The sequence below is a fragment of the Oncorhynchus gorbuscha genome, linkage group LG22 (genome assembly GCF_021184085.1).
Source record: "Oncorhynchus gorbuscha isolate QuinsamMale2020 ecotype Even-year linkage group LG22, OgorEven_v1.0, whole genome shotgun sequence".
NCBI lineage: Eukaryota > Metazoa > Chordata > Actinopteri > Salmoniformes > Salmonidae > Oncorhynchus > Oncorhynchus gorbuscha.
Window position 1 is genome coordinate 49,341,804 of NC_060194.1, and position 22,495 is coordinate 49,364,298.

General features: G+C 46.7%; 1 protein-coding gene across 1 annotated transcript in view; it reads right to left on the reverse strand.

Moving 5' to 3' along the window:
* LOC124009465 (piezo-type mechanosensitive ion channel component 2-like) overlaps nucleotides 1-22,495 on the reverse strand; it is a gene marked incomplete at its 5' end in the record, with an annotated part of 249,921 nt that overhangs the window by 185,870 nt on the left and 41,556 nt on the right. The window contains 1 exon segment of the mRNA XM_046321275.1: nucleotides 4,801-4,963. Coding sequence (XP_046177231.1) covers nucleotides 4,801-4,963 — 163 coding nt within the window.

Here is a 22,495-nt window from a genome sequence, read left to right on the forward strand (position 1 = left end):
ACATATTGGGCATCAGTGAGAGTCTCTGGTGATATCTCAGGACTGACATATTGGGCATCAGTGAGAGTCTCTGGTGATATCTCAGGACTGACATATTGGGCATCAGTGAGAGTCTCTGGTGATATCTCAGGACTGACATATTGGGCATCAGTGAGAGTCTCTGGTGATATCTCAGGACTGACATATTGGGCATCAGTGAGAGTCTCTGGTGATATCTCAGGACTGACATATTGGGCATCAGTGAGAGTCTCTGGTGATATCTCAGGACTGACATATTGGGCATCAGTGAGAGTCTCTGGTGATATCTCAGGACTGACATATTGGGCATCAGTGAGAGTCTCTGGTGATATCTCAGGACTGACATATTGGGCATCAGTGAGAGTCTCTGGTGATATCTCAGGACTGACATATTGGGCATCAGTGAGAGTCTCTGATATCTCAGGACTGACATATTGGGCATCAGGGCATCAGTGAGAGTCTCTGGTGATATCTCAGGACTGACATATTGGGCATCAGTGAGAGTCTCTGGTGATATCTCAGGACTGACATATTGGGCATCAGTGAGAGTCTCTGGTGATATCTCAGGACTGACATATTGGGCATCAGTGAGAGTCTCTGGTGATATCTCAGGACTGACATATTGGGCATCAGTGAGAGTCTCTGGTGATATCTCAGGACTGACATATTGGGCATCAGTGAGAGTCTCTGGTGATATCTCAGGACTGACATATTGGGCATCAGTGAGAGTCTCTGGTGATATCTCAGGACTGACATATTGGGCATCAGTGAGAGTCTCTGGTGATATCTCAGGACTGACATATTGGGCATCAGTGAGAGTCTCTGGTGATATCTCAGGACTGACATATTGGGCATCAGTGAGAGTCTCTGGTGATATCTCAGGACTGACATATTGGGCATCAGTGAGAGTCTCTGGTGATATCTCAGGACTGACATATTGGGCATCAGTGAGAGTCTCTGGTGATATCTCAGGACTGACATATTGGGCATCAGTGAGAGTCTCTGGTGATATCTCAGGACTGGGGCATCAGTGACATGATATCTCAGGACTGACATATTGGGCATCAGTGAGAGTCTCTGGTGATATCTCAGGACTGACATATTGGGCATCAGTGAGAGTCTCTGGTGATATCTCAGGACTGACATATTGGGCATCAGTGAGAGTCTCTGGTGATATCTCAGGACTGACATATTGGGCATCAGTGAGAGTCTCTGGTGATATCTCAGGACTGACATATTGGGCATCAGTGAGAGTCTCTGGTGATATCTCAGGACTGACATATTGGGCATCAGTGAGAGTCTCTGGTGATATCTCAGGACTGACATATTGGGCATCAGTGAGAGTCTCTGGTGATATGTTGATCACCAAAAGTTCTTGCTGCATTCTGATTGGACCTCCTCAGGCGGGCTGGCGGTGGACTTCCTCCCCCTCGCGCCCCGCCTCGTCTTCCTGCGGGTTGACCCCTAAAAAACGGAGTTGGTTTGGGAGGTTTTAGAGGCACTATTGCTCTGAAGAGTCTTGCTCGGTGGCAGAGGACTGCTCCCTTTTAACCAGACGTCATCTTGTCTGATTAAAAGAGGGGCAGAACCTGGAGTTCAATCTCACTCGTCTGCCTTGCCAGTCATAGATGGCCAACCATGTCTACCTTCCTCCCTGTGCTTTGCATCCATAGATCATCATCCACATTTCACCAAGAGGAAGTGACATCATCCACATTTCGCCAAGAGGAGGTGACATCGTCCACATTTCACCAAGAGGAGATGACATCGTCCAGATTTCACCAAGAGGAGGTGACATCATCCACATTTCACCAAGAGGAGGTGACTTCGTCCACATTTCACCAAGAGTAGGTGACTTCGTCCACATTTCACCAAGAGGAGGTGACATCGTCCACATTTCACCAAGAGGAGATGACATCGTCCAGATTTCACCAAGAGGAGTTGACATCGTCCACATTTCACCAAGAGGAGGTGACATCGTCCACATTTCCCCAAGAGTAGGTGACTTCGTCCACAGTTCACCAAGAGGTGACTTCGTCCACATTTCACCAAGAGGAAGTGACATCATCCACATTTCACCAAGAGGAAGTGACATCATCCACATTTCACCAAGAGGAAGTGACATCATGCACATTTCACCAAGAGGAGGTGACATCGTCCACATTTCACCAAGAGGAGGTGACATCGTCCACATTTCACCAAGAGGAAGCGACATCATCCACATTTCACCAAGAGGATATGACATCATCCAGATTTCACCAAGAGGAAGTGATGTAAACTAAAACAAAGAGAGGCATTCTGACAGTATTCCTGAGACTTTGTGGATCCTGAGGGGCTAAACAAGGATTTTTCACTCTCCTTGTTTCCATATTGTTGATTGCCTTGATTTTTTTGGGGGGGGGGTTCTCTGTGTCTCCGGATTCACAGACACCAAAAAGATGAACTATGTATATTTCGAGATGGCCTGTTGAATAACCAGACACACTATTTCCCTTGTTATTTGTATTATCTGGTTCTATAATTTGCCGTTTACGTTGAAACACGTTATCATTATAATTTGTTTAAATTGTTGTGTCTCGAATGGGCCACTAGGCTAGAAATAGGGTCTAATTGTTGTGTCTCGAATGGGCCACCAGGCTAGAAATAGGGTCTAATTGTTGTGTCTCGAATGGGCCACTAGGCTAGAAATAGGGTCTAATTGTTGTGTCTCGAATGGGCCACCAGGCTAGAAATAGGGTCTAATTGTTGTGTCTCGAATGGGCCACCAGGCTAGAAATAGGGTCTAATTGTTGTGTCTCGAATGGGCCACCAGGCTAGAAATAGGGTCTAATTGTTGTGTCTCGAATGGGCCACTAGGCTAGAAATAGGGTCTAATTGTTGTGTCTCGAATGGGCCACCAGGCTAGAAATAGGGTCTAATTGTTGTGTCTCGAATGGGCCACTAGGCTAGAAATAGGGTCTAATTGTTGTGTCTCGAATGGGCCACCAGGCTAGAAATAGGGTCTAATTGTTGTGTCTCGAATGGGCCACCAGGCTAGAAATAGGGTCTAATTGTTGTGTCTCGAATGGGCCACCAGGCTAGAAATAGGGTCTAATTGTTGTGTCTCGAATGGGCCACCAGGCTAGAAATAGGGTCTAATTGTTGTGTCTCGAATGGGCCACCAGGCTAGAAATAGGGTCTAATTGTTGTGTCTCGAATGGGCCACCAGGCTAGAAATAGGGTCTAATTGTTGTGTCTCGAATGGGCCACCAGGCTAGAAATAGGGTCTAATTGTTGTGTCTCGAATGGGCCACCAGGCTAGAAATAGGGTCTAATTGTTGTGTCTCGAATGGGCCACCAGGCTAGAAATAGGGTCTAATTGTTGTGTCTCGAATGGGCCACCAGGCTAGAAATAGGGTCTAATTGTTGTGTCTCGAATGGGCCACCAGGCTAGAAATAGGGTCTAATTGTTGTGTCTCGAATGGGCCACCAGGCTAGAAATAGGGTCTAATTGTTGTGTCTCGAATGGGCCACTAGGCTAGAAATAGGGTCTAATTGTTGTGTCTCGAATGGGCCACCAGGCTAGAAATAGGGTCTAATTGTTGTGTCTCGAATGGGCCACCAGGCTAGAAATAGGGTCTAATTGTTGTGTCTCGAATGGGCCACCAGGCTAGAAATAGGGTCTAATTGTTGTGTCTCGAATGGGCCACCAGGCTAGAAATAGGGTCTAATTGTTGTGTCTCGAATGGGCCACCAGGCTAGAAATAGGGTCTAATTGTTGTGTCTCGAATGGGCCACCAGGCTAGAAATAGGGTCTAATTGTTGTGTCTCGAATGGGCCACTAGGCTAGAAATAGGGTCTAATTGTTGTGTCTCGAATGGGCCACTAGGCTAGAAATAGGGTCTAATTGTTGTGTCTCGAATGGGCCACCAGGCTAGAAATAGGGTCTAATTGTTGTGTCTCGAATGGGCCACTAGGCTAGAAATAGGGTCTAATTGTTGTGTCTCGAATGGGCCACTAGGCTAGAAATAGGGTCTAATTGTTGTGTCTCGAATGGGCCACTAGGCTAGAAATAGGGTCTAATTGTTGTGTCTCGAATGGGCCACTAGGCTAGAAATAGGGTCTAATTGTTGTGTCTCGAATGGAAATAGGGTCTAAATGCAACGGTCAGGTCACTCTGAGGAAGACATGGAAACGCCAGTCACTTGTTCTCTGTCTAATGGATTAAAGTGAGCTACCTCCAATTAGTCATTTTGGAAGTTTTTCTTGGGAAAGCCACTCTCATGATTTTTGTCATTGTTGTTGTTGAGAACCCGTCCTTTCCTTTGGTTGCCGAAGCCAAGCCCCACCTGAACTAGTGAAGTCATTGTTAACATAATCAATAAATGTAGATTAAATAGATAAGCAGATTTTCTAACAGAAAAATTGGTTTTATTGAAATAATTAACTTTTTTCTCCCATTTTAACAAAAGTGTAAGTGTGTGTGTGTTAGTGCATGTTTTAGTCTGAGCATGTGTGAACACGTGTGTGTGTGTGTGTGTGTGTGTGTGTGTGTGTGTGTGTGTGTGTGTGTGTGTGTGTGTGTGTGTGTGTGTGTGTGTGTGTGTGTGTGTGTGTGTGTGTGTGTGTGTGTGTGTGTGTGTGTGTGTGTGTGTGTGTGTGTGTGTGTGTGTGTGTGTGTGTGTGTGTGTGTGTGTGTCTCTGTGTGTGTGTGTGTGCGCGCGTGCGGGTGCGTGTGTCTCTGTCTGTGTCTGTGTCTGTATGTGTGTGTGCGTGCGTGTCTGTGTGTCTCCCTCCACTCACCTCTCCCTCCGGTTCGTAGTCAGTGTTGTCCTGGGCCATGTCCTCTGGCGGTCTCTTCTGAAACAGACTACGACACAGAAGCCAGCAGGCCAGCCCTGCTAGGAACATCCCTATGTCAGGGAGGAACACACGGATACCGTTCCCTGCATCTGCACCTATCACACTGGACACAGAGAGACAGAGAGACAGAGAGACAGAGTGAGAGAGAGACAGAGAGCGCGCGAGAGAGAGAGAGAGAGAGAGACAGAGAGAGAGACAGAGAGAGAGACAGAGAGAGAGACAGAGAGAGAGAGAGAGAGAGAGAGAGAGAGAGAGAGAGAGAGAGAGAGAGAGAGAGAGAGAGACAGAGAGACAGAGAGAGAGACAGAGAGCGCGCGAGAGAGAGACAGAGACTAAGATGGATTCTAGACCCTATAGGTCTAACACTTTATTTGGCTGATTCTCCATGTTTTTTATGGTCTTGGGACGTTGAAGAGAAAGGCTCGGGGGTCAGAGCATCTACCACGCCAGTAACACAGTAGGAAGAACACCTTACCCAGACCGTCAACATCATTATATGTGTTTAATTAGTATGTGTTACAATCCCCCCCCCCCACCACCTGTTAGGCTGAATACATGGTGGGAATCAAAAGAGTTTTCCATATACAAGACATATGCTGTATGTTTTATATATATATATATATATATATGCGGTTCCACAACCACTTTAATGAAATCAAGCCCCGTATTAAATACTCCTCATTAAAATGTAATTCATTCAATTCCAGCTAAACAACGGACTAAAAGTCATGAGAAGAAAACATAGCATCTGTGCCATGTGGCACCCTATTCGCTATGGGGGTCCTGGTTTAAAGTAGTGCACTATATAGGGAATAGGATCCCATTGGGTCCTGGTCTAAAGTAGTGCACTATATAGGGAATAGGATCCCATTGGGTCCTGGCCTAAAGTAGTGCACTATATAGGGAATAGGATCCCATTGGGTCCTGGTCTAAAGTAGTGCACTATATAGGGAATAGGATCCCATTGGGTCCTGGTCTAAAGTAGTGCACTATATAGGGAATAGGATCCCATTGGGTCCTGGCCTAAAGTAGTGCACTATATAGGGAATAGGGTCCCATTGGGTCCTGGCCTAAAGTAGTGCACTATCTAGGGAATAGGATGCCATCTGGGATGCTGACATATGGTTTTTCCTTCTCAATGCAACAGCGAATGTAGAACTGGGCGAAACATGTTTATATTCCCTAAAGACTGAATAATTCCGTCGTAATGGCAGACTCACCAGAGTCATACAACACACAACAAAGATTCCCTTCTTTGTGTGAAATGGAGACATTTTAAATGGTTTTGGAGAATTCCTGTTTTTATTTTCCATTATAAAAAAAAAAAATATATTATATATATATATATATATATATATATATATATATATATATATATATATATATATATATATAAAAATATGCTCATATATGTTATGACGAGTAATACCCATTTTCATGACTTAGTTGAAATATGGAATGGTTTAGAATTGAAATATGGAATGGTTTAGAATTGGAATATGGAATGGTTTAAAACTGGAATATGGAATGGTTTAGAATTGGAATATGGAATGGTTTAGAATTGGAATATGGAATGGTTTAGAATTGGAATATGGAATGGATTAGAATTGAAATATGGAATGGTTTAGAATTGGAATATGGAATGGTTTAGAATTGAAATATGGAATGGTTTAGAATTGGAATATGGAATGGTTTAGAATTGAAATATGGAATGGTTTAGAATTGGAATATGGAATGGTTTAGAATTGGAATATGGAATGGTTTAGAATTGGAATATGGAATGGTTTAGAATTGGAATATGGAATGGTTTAGAATTGGAATATGGAATGGTTTAGAATTGAAATATGGAATGGTTTAGAATTGGAATATGGAATGGTTTAGAATTGAAATATGGAATGGTTTAGAATTGGAATATGGAATGGTTTAGAATTGGAATATGGAATGGTTTAGAATTGAAATATGGAATGGTATAGAAATGGAATATGGAATGGTATAGAAATGGAATATGGAATGGTTTAGAATTGGAATATGGAATGGTTTAGAATTGAAATATGGAATGGTATAGAAATGGAATATGTAATGGTTTAGAATTGAAATATGGAATGGTATAGAAATGGAATATGGAATGGTTTAGAATTGGAATATGGAATGGTTTAGAATTGAAATATGGAATGGTATAGAAATGGAATATGGAATGGTTTAGAATTGGAATATGGAATGGTTTAGAATTGGAATATGGAATGGTTTAGAATTGAAATATGGAATGGTATAGAAATGGAATATGGAATGGTTTAAAACTGGAATATGGAATGGTTTAGAATTGGAATATGGAATGGTTTAGAATTGGAATATGGAATGGTTTAGAATTGAAATATGGAATGGTATAGAAATGGAATATGGAATGGTTTAGAATTGGAATATGGAATGGTTTAGAATTGGAATATGGAATGGTTTAGAATTGGAATATGGAATGGTTTAGAATTGGAATATGGAATGGTTTAGAATTGGAATATGGAATGGTTTAGAATTGGAATATGGAATGGTTTAGAATTGGAATATGGAATGGTTTAGAATTGGAATATGGAATGGTATAGAAATGGAATATGGAATGGTTTAGAATTGAAATATGGAATGGTTTAGAATTGGAATATGGAATGGTTTAGAATTGGAATATGTGATATAATGGACATGTTCACGCCACTTTGAACTGATGAGGCTATTAGAACAACACATCTGGCACTCACCTACACCAACACACAAACTATAACACATACACTGAGCTTTATATCCGGTGGGGTAAACACTAGATCCGACAGGACAGGGAGTTCACCAAGAGGGCCGTGGGTAATTGGTGCCCAGAAAGCTGTTGATCGAAGTAGAAGCAGGTCTCTAATGGTGTGTGTGTGTGTGTGTGCGTGCTTGTGCGTGCTCGTGCGTGCATGTGCGTGTGCGTGCACGTTGATCGAGGTAGCAGCAGGTCTCTAACAGACCTGGGTTCAAATAGTATTCTAAATCTTTCTTTAGCCTGCGCGGAGTGCTAGAGCGGTGGCGTTTACATTGTTTCCAACTAGTCTATTGGTTCCATTGCACCAGGCAAGCTCAATCAAGCCCAGGTAATGTTTTTGAAAATATTCTCAATAGTACTTGAACCATGGTCTGGTCTCTAATGGTCCAGCCCAGCCCAGTACTACTAGACTAGAGGACAGGTCTGGTCTCTAATGGTCCAGCCCAGTACTACTAGACTAGAGGACAGGTCTGGTCTCTAATGGCCCAGCCCAGTACTACTAGACTAGAGGACAGGTCTGGTCTCTAATGGCCCAGCCCAGTACTACTAGACTAGAGGACAGGTCTGGTCTCTAATGGTCCAGGTCTCTAATGGTCCAGCCCAGTACTTCTAGACTAGAGGACAGGTCTGGTCTCTAATGGTCCAGCCCAGTACTACTGACTAGACTAGAGGACAGGTCTGGTCTTAGAATGGTCCAGCCCAGTACTACTAGACTAGAGGACAGGTCTGGTCTCTAATGGTCCAGCCCAGTACTACTAGACTAGAGGACAGGTCTGGTCTCTAATGGTCCAGCCCAGTACTACTAGACTAGAGGACAGGTCTGGTTTATAATGGTCCAGCCCAGTACTAATAGACTAGAGGACAGGTCTGGTCTCTAATGGTCCAGCCCAGTACTACTAGACTAGAGGACAGGTCTGGTTTAATGGTCCAGCCCAGTACTACTAGACTAGAGGACAGGTCTGGTCTCTAATGGTCCAGCCCAGTACTACTAGACTAGAGGACAGGTCTGGTCTCTAATGGTCCAGCCCAGTACTACTAGACTAGAGGACAGGTCTGGTCTCTAATGGTCCAGCCCAGTACTACTAGACTAGAGGAGAGGTCTGGTCTCTAATGGTCCAGCCCAGTACTACTAGACTAGAGGACAGGTCTGGTCTCTAATGGTCCAGCCCAGTACTACTAGACTAGAGGACAGGTCTGGTCTCTAATGGTCCAGCCCAGTACTACTAGACTTCTAGAGCCCAGTACTACTAGACTAGGGACAGGTCTGGTCTCTAATGGTCCAGCCCAGTACTACTAGAATAGAGGACAGGTCTGGTCTCTAATGGTCCAGCCCAGTACTACTAGACTAGAGGACATGGTCTGGTCCAGCCCTGGATGGTCCAGCCCAGTACTACTAGACTAGAGGACAGGTCTGGTCTCTAATGGTCCAGCCCAGTACTACTAGACTAGAGGACAGGTCTGGTCTCTAATGGTCCAGCCCAGTACTACTAGACTAGAGGACAGGTCTGGTTCTAATGGTCCAGCCCAGTACTACTAGACTAGAGGACAGGTCTGGTCTCTAATGGTCCAGCCCAGTACTATGGACTAGAGGACAGGTCTGGTCTCTAATGGTCCAGCCCAGTACTACTAGACTAGAGGACAGGTCTGGTCTCTAATGGAATAGACTGAGGACAGGTCTGGTCATGGTACTAGACTAGAGGACAGGTCTGGTCTCTAATGGTCCAGCCCAGTACTACTAGACTAGAGGACAGGTCTGGTCTCTAATGGTCCAGCCCAGTACTACTAGACTAGAGGACAGGTCTGGTCTTAATGGTCCAGCCCAGTACTACTAGACTAGAGGACAGGTCTGGTCTCTAATGGTCCAGCCCAGTACTACTAGACTAGAGGACAGGTCTGGTCTCTAATGGTCCAGCCCAGTACTACTAGACTAGAGGACAGGTCTGGTCTCTAATGGTCCAGCCCAGTACTACTAGACTAGAGGACAGGTCTGGTTCTAATGGTCCAGCCCAGTACTACTAGACTAGAGGACAGGTCTGGTCTCTAATGGTCCAGCCCAGTACTACTAGACTAGAGGACAGGTCTGGTTCTAATGGTCCAGCCCAGTACTACTAGACTAGAGGACAGGTCTGGTCTCTAATGGTCCAGCCCAGTACTACTGGACTAGAGGACAGGTCTGGTCTCTAATGGTCCAGCCCAGTACTACTAGACTAGAGGACAGGTCTGGTTCTAATGGTCCAGCCCAGTACTACTAGACTAGAGGACAGGTCTGGAATGGTCCAGCCCAGTACTACTAGACTAGAGGACAGGTCTGGTTTAATGGTCCAGCCCAGTACTACTAGACTAGAGGACAGGTCTGGTCTCTAATGGTCCAGCCCAGTACTACTAGACTAGAGGACAGGTCTGGTCCAGCCCAGTACTAATGGTTTAGAGCCCAGTACTACTAGACTAGAGGACAGGTCTGGTCTCTAATGGTCCAGCCCAGTACTACTAGACTAGAGGACAGGTCTGGTTCTAATGGTCCAGCCCAGTACTATAGACTAGAGGACAGGTCTGTTCTAGCCATTAGGAAGCCCAGTGACTATAACTAGAGGACAGGTCTGGTCACTAACAGGTGGTCCAATGGTCCAGCCCAGTAATACTAGACTAGAGGACAGGTCTGGTCTCTAATGGTCCAGCCCAGTACTACTAGACTAGAGGACAGGTCTGGTCTCTAATGGTCCAGCCCAGTACTACTAGACTAGAGGACAGGTCTGGTCTCTAATGGTCCAGCCCAGTACTACTAGACTAGAGGACAGGTCTGGTCTCTAATGGTCCAGCCCAGTACTACTAGACTAGAGGACAGGTCTGGTCTCTAATGGTCCAGCCCAGTACTACTAGACTAGAGGACAGGTCTGGTCTCTAATGGTCCAGCCCAGTACTACTAGACTAGAGGACAGGTCTGGTCGAATGGTCCAGCCCAGTACTACTAGACTAGAGGACAGGTCTGGTCTCTAATGGTCCAGCCCAGTACTACTAGACTAGAGGACAGGTCTGGTCTCTAATGGTCCAGCCCAGTGCTACTAGACTAGAGGGACAGGTCTGGTCTCTAATGGTCCAGCCCAGTACTACAGTACTACTAGACTAGAGGACAGGTCTGGCTCTAATGGTCCAGCCCAGTACTACTAGACTAGAGGACAGGTCTGGTCTCTAACTAGAGGACAGTCCAGCCCAGTGGTCCAGCCCAGTACTACTAGACTAGAGGACAGGTCTGGTCTCTAATGGTCCAGCCCAGTACTACTAGACTAGAGGACAGGTCTGGTCTCTAATGGTCCAGCCCAGTACTACTAGACTAGAGGACAGGTCTGGTCTCTAATGGTCCAGCCCAGTACTACTAGACTAGAGGACAGGTCTGGTCTCTAATGGTCCAGCCCAGTACTACTAGACTAGAGGACAGGTCTGGTCTCTAATGGTCCAGCCCAGTACTTCTAGACTAGAGGACAGGTCTGGTCTCTAATGGTCCAGCCCAGTACTACTAGACTAGAGGACAGGTCTGGTCTCTAATGGTCCAGCCCAGTACTACTAGACTAGAGGACAGGTCTGGTCTCTAATGGTCCAGCCCAGTACTACTAGACTAGAGGACAGGTCTGGTCTCTAATGGTCCAGCCCAGTAATTCTAGACTAGAGGACAGGTCTGGTCTCTAATGGTCCAGCCCAGTACTACTAGACTAGAGGACAGGTCTGGTCTCTAATGGTCCAGCCCAGTACTACTAGACTAGAGGACAGGTCTGGTCTCTAATGGTCCAGCCCAGTACTACTAGACTAGAGGACAGGTCTGGTCTCTAATGGTCCAGCCCAGTACTACTAGACTAGAGGACAGGTCTGGTCTCTAATGGTCCAGCCCAGTACTACTAGACTAGAGGACAGGTCTGGTCTCTAATGGTCCAGCCCAGTACTACTAGACTAGAGGACAGGTCTGGTCTCTAATGGTCCAGCCCAGTACTACTAGACTAGAGGACAGGTCTGGTCTCTAATGGTCCAGCCCAGTACTACTAGACTAGAGGACAGGTCTGGTCTCTAATGGTCCAGCCCAGTACTACTAGACTAGAGGACAGGTCTGGTCTCTAATGGTCCAGCCCAGTACTACTAGACTAGAGGACAGGTCTGGTCTCTAATGGTCCAGCCCAGTACTACTAGACTAGAGGACAGGTCTGGTCTCTAATGGTCCAGCCCAGTACTACTAGACTAGAGGACAGGTCTGGTCTCTAATGGTCCAGCCCAGTACTACTAGACTAGAGGACAGGTCTGGTCTCTAATGGTCCAGCCCAGTACTACTAGACTAGAGGACAGGTCTGGTCTCTAATGGTCCAGCCCAGTACTACTAGACTAGAGGACAGGTCTGGTCTCTAATGGTCCAGCCCAGTACTACTAGACTAGAGGACAGGTCTGGTCTCTAATGGTCCAGCCCAGTACTACTAGACTAGAGGACAGGTCTGGTCTCTAATGGTCCAGCCCAGTACTACTAGACTAGAGGACAGGTCTGGTCTCTAATGGTCCAGCCCAGTACTACTAGACTAGAGGACAGGTCTGGTCTCTAATGGTCCAGCCCAGTACTACTAGACTAGAGGACAGGTCTGGTCTCTAATGGTCCAGCCCAGTACTACTAGACTAGAGGACAGGTCTGGTCTCTAATGGTCCAGCCCAGTACTACTAGACTAGAGGACAGGTCTGGTCTCTAATGGTCCAGCCCAGTACTACTAGACTAGAGGACAGGTCTGGTCTCTAATGGTCCAGCCCAGTACTACTAGACTAGAGGACAGGTCTGGTCTCTAATGGTCCAGCCCAGTACTACTAGACTAGAGGACAGGTCTGGTCTCTAATGGTCCAGCCCAGTACTACTAGACTAGAGGACAGGTCTGGTCTCTAATGGTCCAGCCCAGTACTACTAGACTAGAGGACAGGTCTGGTCTCTAATGGTCCAGCCCAGTACTACTAGACTAGAGGACAGGTCTGGTCTCTAATGGTCCAGCCCAGTACTACTAGACTAGAGGACAGGTCTGGTCTCTAATGGTCCAGCCCAGTACTACTAGACTAGAGGACAGGTCTGGTCTCTAATGGTCCAGCCCAGTACTACTAGACTAGAGGACAGGTCTGGTCTCTAATGGTCCAGCCCAGTACTACTAGACTAGAGGACAGGTCTGGTCTCTAATGGTCCAGCCCAGTACTACTAGACTAGAGGACAGGTCTGGTCTCTAATGGTCCAGCCCAGTAGAGGACAGGTCTGGTCTCTAATGGTCCAGCCCAGTACTACTAGACTAGAGGACAGGTCTGGTCTCTAATGGTCCAGCCCAGTACTACTAGACTAGAGGACAGGTCTGGTCTCTAATGGTCCAGCCCAGTACTACTAGACTAGAGGACAGGTCTGGTCTCTAATGGTCCAGCCCAGTACTACTAGACTAGAGGACAGGTCTGGTCTCTAATGGTCCAGCCCAGTACTACTAGACTAGAGGACAGGTCTGGTCTCTAATGGTCCAGCCCAGTACTACTAGACTAGAGGACAGGTCTGGTCTCTAATGGTCCAGCCCAGTACTACTAGACTAGAGGACAGGTCTGGTCTCTAATGGTCCAGCCCAGTACTACTAGACTAGAGGACAGGTCTGGTCTCTAATGGTCCAGCCCAGTACTACTAGACTAGAGGACAGGTCTGGTCTCTAATGGTCCAGCCCAGTAATTCTAGACTAGAGGACAGGTCTGGTCTCTAATGGTCCAGCCCAGTACTACTAGACTAGAGGACAGGTCTGGTCTCTAATGGTCCAGCCCAGTACTACTAGACTAGAGGACAGGTCTGGTCTCTAATGGTCCAGCCCAGTACTACTAGACTAGAGGACAGGTCTGGTCTCTAATGGTCCAGCCCAGTAATTCTAGACTAGAGGACAGGTCTGGTCTCTAATGGTCCAGCCCAGTAATTCTAGACTAGAGGACAGGTCTGGTCTCTAATGGTCCAGCCCAGTAATTCTAGACTAGAGGACAGGTCTGGTCTCTAATGGTCCAGCCCAGTAATTCTAGACTAGAGGACAGGTCTGGTCTCTAATGGTCCAGCCCAGTAATTCTAGACTAGAGGACAGGTCTGGTCTCTAATGGTCCAGCCCAGTAATTCTAGACTAGAGGACAGGTCTGGTCTCTAATGGTCCAGCCCAGTACTTCTAGACTAGAGGACAGGTCTGGTCTCTAATGGTCCAGCCCAGTAGCCCAGTTCTAGACTAGAGGACAGGTCTGGTCTCTAATGGTCCAGCCCAGTACTAGACTAGAGGACAGGTCTGGTCTCTAATGGTCCAGCCCAGTACTACTAGACTAGAGGACAGGTCTGGTCTCTAATGGTCCAGCCCAGTACTACTAGACTAGAGGACAGGTCTGGTCTCTAATGGTCCAGCCCAGTAATTCTAGACTAGAGGACAGGTCTGGTCTCTAATGGTCCAGCCCAGTACTGCTAGACTAGAGGACAGGTCTGGTCTCTAATGGTCCAGCCCAGTACTACTAGACTAGAGGACAGGTCTGGTCTCTAATGGTCCAGCCCAGTAATTCTAGACTAGAGGACAGGTCTGGTCTCTAATGGTCCAGCCCAGTAATTCTAGACTAGAGGACAGGTCTGGTCTCTAATGGTCCAGCCCAGTAATTCTAGACTAGAGGACAGGTCTGGTCTCTAATGGTCCAGCCCAGTAATTCTAGACTAGAGGACAGGTCTGGTCTCTAATGGTCCAGCCCAGTAATTCTAGACTAGAGGACAGGTCTGGTCTCTAATGGTCCAGCCCAGTAATTCTAGACTAGAGGACAGGTCTGGTCTCTAATGGTCCAGCCCAGTAATTCTAGACTAGAGGACAGGTCTGGTCTCTAATGGTCCAGCCCAGTAATTCTAGACTAGAGGACAGGTCTGGTCTCTAATGGTCCAGCCCAGTAATTCTAGACTAGAGGACAGGTCTGGTCTCTAATGGTCCAGCCCAGTAATTCTAGACTAGAGGACAGGTCTGGTCTCTAATGGTCCAGCCCAGTAATTCTAGACTAGAGGACAGGTCTGGTCTCTAATGGTCCAGCCCAGTAATTCTAGACTAGAGGACAGGTCTGGTCTCTAATGGTCCAGCCCAGTACTACTAGACTAGAGGACAGGTCTGGTCTCTAATGGTCCAGCCCAGTACTACTAGACTAGAGGACAGGTCTGGTCTCTAATGGTCCAGCCCAGTAATTCTAGACTAGAGGACAGGTCTGGTTCTGGTCTCTAATGGTCCAGCCCAGTACTACTAGACTAGAGGACAGGTCTGGTCTCTAATGGTCCAGCCCAGTACTACTAGACTAGAGGACAGGTCTGGTCTCTAATGGTCCAGCCCAGTAATTCTAGACTAGAGGACAGGTCTGGTCTCTAATGGTCCAGCCCAGTAATTCTAGACTAGAGGACAGGTCTGGTCTCTAATGGTCCAGCCCAGTAATTCTAGACTAGAGGACAGGTCTGGTCTCTAATGGTCCAGCCCAGTAATTCTAGACTAGAGGACAGGTCTGGTCTCTAATGGTCCAGCCCAGTAATTCTAGACTAGAGGACAGGTCTGGTCTCTAATGGTCCAGCCCAGTACTACTAGACTAGAGGACAGGTCTGGTCTCTAATGGTCCAGAGGACCTGGTCAGTAATTCTAGACTAGAGGACAGGTCTGGTCTCTAATGGTCCAGCCCAGTAATTCTAGACTAGAGGACAGGTCTGGTCTCTAATGGTCCAGCCCAGTAATTCTAGACTAGAGGACAGGTCTGGTCTCTAATGGTCCAGCCCAGTAATTCTAGACTAGAGGACAGGTCTGGTCTCTAATGGTCCAGCCCAGTAATTCTAGACTAGAGGACAGGTCTGGTCTCTAATGGTCCAGCCCAGTACTACTAGACTAGAGGACAGGTCTGGTCTCTAATGGTCCAGCCCAGTAATTCTAGACTAGAGGACAGGTCTGGTCTCTAATGGTCCAGCCCAGTAATTCTAGACTAGAGGACAGGTCTGGTCTCTAATGGTCCAGCCCAGTAATTCTAGACTAGAGGACAGGTCTGGTCTCTAATGGTCCAGCCCAGTAATTCTAGACTAGAGGACAGGTCTGGTCTCTAATGGTCCAGCCCAGTACTACTAGACTAGAGGACAGGTCTGGTCTCTAATGGTCCAGCCCAGTAATTCTAGACTAGAGGACAGGTCTGGTCTCTAATGGTCCAGCCCAGTAATTCTAGACTAGAGGACAGGTCTGGTCTCTAATGGTCCAGCCCAGTACTACTAGACTAGAGGACAGGTCTGGTCTCTAATGGTCCAGCCCAGTAATTCTAGACTAGAGGACAGGTCTGGTTTCTAATGGTCCAGCCCAGTACTACTAGACTAGAGGACAGGTCTGGTCTCTAATGGTCCAGCCCAGTAATTCTAGACTAGAGGACAGGTCTGGTCTCTAATGGTCCAGCCCAGTAATTCTAGACTAGAGGACAGGTCTGGTCTCTAATGGTCCAGCCCAGTAATTCTAGACTAGAGGACAGGTCTGGTCTCTAATGGTCCAGCCCAGTAATTCTAGACTAGAGGACAGGTCTGGTCTCTAATGGTCCAGCCCAGTAATTCTAGACTAGAGGACAGGTCTGGTCTCTAATGGTCCAGCCCAGTACTACTAGACTAGAGGACAGGTCTGGTCTCTAATGGTCCAGCCCAGTACTGCTAGACTAGAGGACAGGTCTGGTTTCTAATGGTCCAGCCCAGTACTGCTAGACTAGAGGACAGGTCTGGCCTCTAATGGTCCAGCCCAGTACTGCAAGACTAGAGGACAGGTCTGGTCTCTAATGGTCCAGCCCAGTACTGCTAGACTAGGCGACAGGTCTGGTCTCTAATGGTCCAGCCCAGCCCAGTACTGCTAGACTAGGAGACAGGTCTGGTCTCTAATGGTCCAGCCCAGTCCAGTAATTCTAGACGAAAGAACAGGTCTGAAGAAGGGCTATTTAAATACATTTGATTGATTGATTAATGGTCCTTCTAAAAAACATGTTGTTATCTCTTTCTTCACGCTGGGTTCTGAGTATAATTAGTAAAGCTGTTGCAAAGGTCGTTGTCACACAGCTTTGCAGAGTAAATGTCAACGTAGTCTCGTTGGGGTATCCAACGGAAGGAATGTGAGCCTGGGTCTGAGACTAATGAAGGAATGTGAGCCTGGGTCTGAGACTAATGAAGGAATGTGGACCTGGGTCTGAGGCTAATGAAGGAATGTGAGCCTGGGTCTGAGGCTAATGAAGGAATGTGAGCCTGGGTCTGAGACTAATGAAGGAATGTGGACCTGGGTCTGAGGCTAATGGAGGAATGTGAATCTGCGTACGAGGCTAATGGAGGAATGTGAATCTGCGTACGAGGCTAATGGAGGAATGTGAATCTGCGTACGAGGCTAATGGAGGAATGTGAATCTGCGTACGAGGCTAATGGAGGAATGTGAATCTGCGTACGAGGCTAATGGAGGAATGTGAATCTGCGTACGAGGCTAATGCAAAACGAATGTTTGCTGAAGTGCCCAAACACCCTCAAAGGTCAGTGAAAGCAAATACCAAACTTCGTCCTAAACTTGGCCCTTAGTGGATAGTTGCCTCGTTAAAGTTAACAAAGTTTTAAAAAACAGATTGCTAATCAAACACTATGGAAAATGCTCACTCAAATAAAATATAGTCTAAACTCGTGGCTCCTGTAGAAAAGCCTAATCTAATCAAGACTCCTATGGGTGAGTCTCAAAAGGTATTCTCCCTTTCCTCTATCCTGTGCACTACGTAGGGCCCTGGTGAAAATGAGGGCTTTATATAAGGAATAGGGTGCCACTCGGGACACGGCCTTTGTTTCCACTAGATGGAAGATGTTATTGTTTTGAAGCTCTGTTCATCACAAATGGATGAAAGAAACGGAAAGAAAAACTCTCGTCCAACAACACCAAGTCAAGCCAACAACTTTCATTTGAATTTTTCCCTCTCCTGTTAAAAAGAGAGTATTTATATTGTACCAGCAGTGGTGAGACCTTCCTGTTGAAAAGGCAACTGAAAACTACTGACATGCAACACATTTACATCTGTACACGCACACATTAAGGATCTATAAAATTCATTTAGGGTCTGTTTCCTGGACACAGACTCTACCGAGTCCACAGAAGTCTATTCATTCAACATCATTTTGAGTCCATGTGTAGTGTTAATCTGGGTCAATATGTAGTGTTAATCTGGGTCCAGATGTAGTGTTAATCTGGGTCAATATGTAGTGTTAATCTGGGTCCAGGGTTAGTAGGGTTAATCTGGGTCAATATATAGTGTTAATCTGGGTCAACATGTAGTGTTAATCTGGGTCCAGATGTAGTGTTAATCTGGGTCCAGATGTAGTGTTAATCTGGGTCCAGATGTAGTGTTAATCTGGGTCCAGATGTAGTGTTAATCTGGGTCAACATGTAGTGTTAATCTGGGTCCAGGGTTAGTAGGGTTAATCTGGGTCAATATGTAGTGCTGATCTGGGTCAATATGTAGTGTTAATCTGGGTCAATATGTAGTGTTAATCTGGGTCCAGATGTAGTGTTAATCTGGGTCCAGATGTAGTGTTAATCTGGGTCAATATGTAGTGTTAATCTGGGTCAATATGTAGGGTTAATCTGGGTCAATATATAGGATTAATCTGGGTCCAGATGTAGGAATAATCTGGGTCAATATGTAGGATTAATCTGGGTCCAGATGTAGGCTTAATCTGGGTCAATATATAGGATTAATCTGGGTCCAGATGTAGGAATAATCTGGGTCAATATGTAGGATTAATCTGGGTCCAGATGTAGGCTTAATCTGGGTCCAGATGTAGGATTAATCTGGGTCCAGATCTTCAACTGTTAATATCATCAACACCTGTTCTGCACGTTCTGCTACTGTCTGTCTGTACAGCTGGGATCCACACTAGCCTGGCGGCAACCCACTGTCATTCGGATGTGTTCTTAATATCCTTTTCAGATCTCACTCCTCTTTCTCCCCCATCACTCATTCAGATCTCACTCCTCTTCCTCCCCCATCACTCATTCAGATCTCACACCTCTTCCTCCCCATCACTCATTCAGACCCCACTCCTCTTTCTCCCCATCACTCATTCAGATCTCACTCCTCTTCCTCCCCCATCACTCATTCAGATCTCACACCTCTTCCTCCCCATCACTCATTCAGATCTCACACCTCTTCCTCCCCATCACTCATTCAGATCTCACACCTCTTCCTCCTCCATCACTCATTCAGATCCCACTCCTCTTCCTCCCCATCACTCATTCAGATCTCACACCTCTTCCTCCTCCATCACTCATTCAGATCTCACACCTCTTTCTCCCCCATAACTCATTCAGACCCCACTCCTCTTTCTCCCCCATCACTCATTCAGACCCCACACCTCTTTCTCCCCCATCACTCATTCAGACCCCACTCCTCTTTCTCCCCCATCACTCATTCAGATCTCACTCCTCTTTCTCCCCCATAACTCGTTCAGACCCCACTCCTCTTTCTCCCATCTTGTCGCAATCACTTCTTCAATATGTCACTTACTGTAGGCCCTTATCCAGACAGACGGACAGACAGACAGACAGACAGACAGACAGACAGACAGACAGACAGACAGACAGACAGACAGACAGACAGACAGACAGACAGACAGACAGACAGACAGACAGACCTTATCCAGACAGACAGACCTAAATCAGACATAGGGGCTGAGTCACTGGCTTACTGGTGCTCTTCCATGCCGTCCCTAGGAGGGGTGCGTCACTTGAGTGGGTTGAGTCACTGACGTGATCCCATCTTCGTGGGGTACACTCGGCCTTGTCTCAGGGTAGTAGGTTGGTGGTTGAAAATATCCCTCTAGCGGTGTGGGGGCTGTGCTTTGGCAAAGTGGGTGGTGTTATATCCTGCCTGTTTGGCCCTGCTCCAGTGTCTCCCGAGCACCCCTGTCTCAGCCTCCAGTATTTGTGCTGCAATAGTTTGTGTGTCGGGGTCTAGGGTCAGTCTGTTATATCTGGAGTACTTCTGCTGTCTTATCCGGTGTCCTGTGTGAATTTAAGTATGCTCTCTCTAATTCTCTCTCTCTTTTCTCTCTTTCTCTCTCTCTTTCTCCCTCTGTTTCTCTCTCTCTTCTCTCGGAGGACCTGAGCCCTAGGATCATGCCTCAGGACTACCTGGCCTGATGACTCCTTGCTGTCCCCAGTCCACCTGGCTGTGCTGCTGCTCCAGTTTCAACTGTTCTGCCTGCGGCTATGGAACCCTGACCTGTTTACCGGACGTGCTACCTGTCCCAGACCTGCTGTTTTCAACACTCTAGAGACAGCAGGAGCGGTAGAGATACTCTCAATGATCGGCTATGAAAAGCCAACTGACATTTACTCCCAAGGTGCTGTCCTGTTGCATCCTGTGCAACTACTGTGATTATTATTTGACCCTGCTGGTCATTCATGAACATTTGAACATCTTGGCCATGTACTGTTATAATCTCCAGGACTGGCCACCCCTCAGAGCCTGGTTCCTCTCTAGGTTTCTTCCTAGGTTCAGAGCCGTTCTAGGGAGTTTTTCCTAGCCACTGTGCTTCTACATCTGCATTGCTTGCTGTTTGGGGTTTTAGACTGGGATTCTGTACAGCATGTAAAAAGGGCTTTATAAATAGGATTTATGCAGACAGACAGACAGGCCTAATCCATACAGACAGACAAGCCTTATACAGACAGACAGGCCTTATCCACACAGACAGACATGCCTTATCCACACAGACAGACAGGCCTTATCCACACAGACAGACATGCCTTATCCACACAGACAGACATGCCTTACGCAGACAGACAGACAGACAGACAGACAGACAGACAGACAGACAGACAGACAGACAGACAGACAGACAGACAGACAGACAGACAGACAGACAGACAGACAGACAGACAGACAGACAGACAGACAGACAGACAGACAGACAGACATGCTTTATGCAGACAGACAGACAGGCCTTATCCAGACAGACAGATATATAGACAGGCCTTATCCAGACAGACAGACATATAGACAGGCCTTATCCAGACAGACAGACAGGCCTTATCCACACAGACAGACATGCCTTACACAGACAGACAGACAGACAGACAGACAGACAGACAGACAGACAGACAGACAGACAGACAGACAGACAGACAGACAGACAGACAGACAGACAGACAGACAGACAGACAGACAGACAGACAGACAGACAGACAGACAGACAGACAGACAATCAGACATGCCTTACCCAGATAGACAGACAGACAGACAATCAGACATGCCTTATGCAGACAGACAGACAGGCCTTACCCAGACAGACAGACAGACAGACAGACAGACATGCCTTATGCAGACAGACAGACAGGCCTTATCCAGACAGACAGACAGACAGGCCTTACCCAGACAGACAGACAGACAGACAGACATGCCTTATGCAGACAGACAGACAGGCCTTATCCAGACAGACAGACAGGCCTTACCCAGACAGACAGACAGACATGCCTTATGCAGACAGACAGACAGACAGACAGACAGACAGACAGACAGACAGACAGACAGACAGACAGACAGACAGACAGACAGACAGACAGACAGACAGACAGACAGACAGACAGACAGACAGACAGACAGACAGACAGACAGACAGACAGACAGACATGCCTTATGCAGACAGACAGACAGGCCTTATCCAGACAGTAGACATGGTAGGAGTAAAGGCATCAATAGGACAACACACTCACTCACCTCTCTGGGATCTAATTATCTGTGGAATGTCCAAATGCAGCCAACTCCTTTTGTCACTACTCTAATCTAAAGTGTGTGCGTGTGCGTGTGCGTGTGCGTGCGTGCGTGCGTGCGTGCGTGCGTGTGTGTGTGTGTGTGTGTGTGTGTGTGTGTGTGTGTGTGTGTGTGTGTGTGTGCATGTGTGTGTGCGTGCGCGTGTGTGTGTGAGTACAGATAGACAGGGGCACTGGGCTGAGCAGTAAAGGCTGTGAGAGACGTTATGAGGTTAGCATCAGATAGGGCTTGTTGAAGACTGCCAGACATAATGAGGTTTAACATGCATCAGATAGGGCTTGTTGACAGACTGCCAGACATAATGAGGTTTAACATGCATCAGAGAGGGCTTGTTGACAGACTGCCAGACATAATGAGGTTTAACATGCATCAGATAGGGCTTGTTGACAGACTGCCAGACATAATGAGGTTTAACATGCATCAGATAGGGCTTGTTGACAGACTGCTAGACATAATGAGGTTTAACATGTATCAGATAGGGCTTGTTGACACACTGCCAGACATAATGAGGTTTAACATGCATCAGATAGGGCTTGTTGAAGACTGCCAGACATAATGAGGTTTAACATGCATCAGATAGGGCTTGTTGAAGACTGCCAGACATAATGAGGTTTAACATGCATCAGATAGGGCTTGTTGACAGACTGCCAGACATAATGAGGTTTAACATGCATCAGAGAGGGCTTGTTGACAGACAGACATAATGAGGTTTAACATGCATCAGATAGGGCTTGTTAAAGACTGCCAGACATAATGAGGTTTAACATGCATCAGATAGGGCTTGTTGACAGACTGCCAGACATAATGAGGTTTAACATGCATCAGAGAGGGCTTGTTGACAGACATAATGAGGTTTAACATGCATCAGATAGTGCTTGTTAACAGACTGCCAGACATAATGAGGTTTAACATGCATCAGATAGGGCTTGTTGACAGACTGCCAGACATAATGAGGTTTAACATGCATCAGATAGGGCTTGTTGAAGACTGCCAGACATAATGAGGTTTAACATGCATCAGATAGGG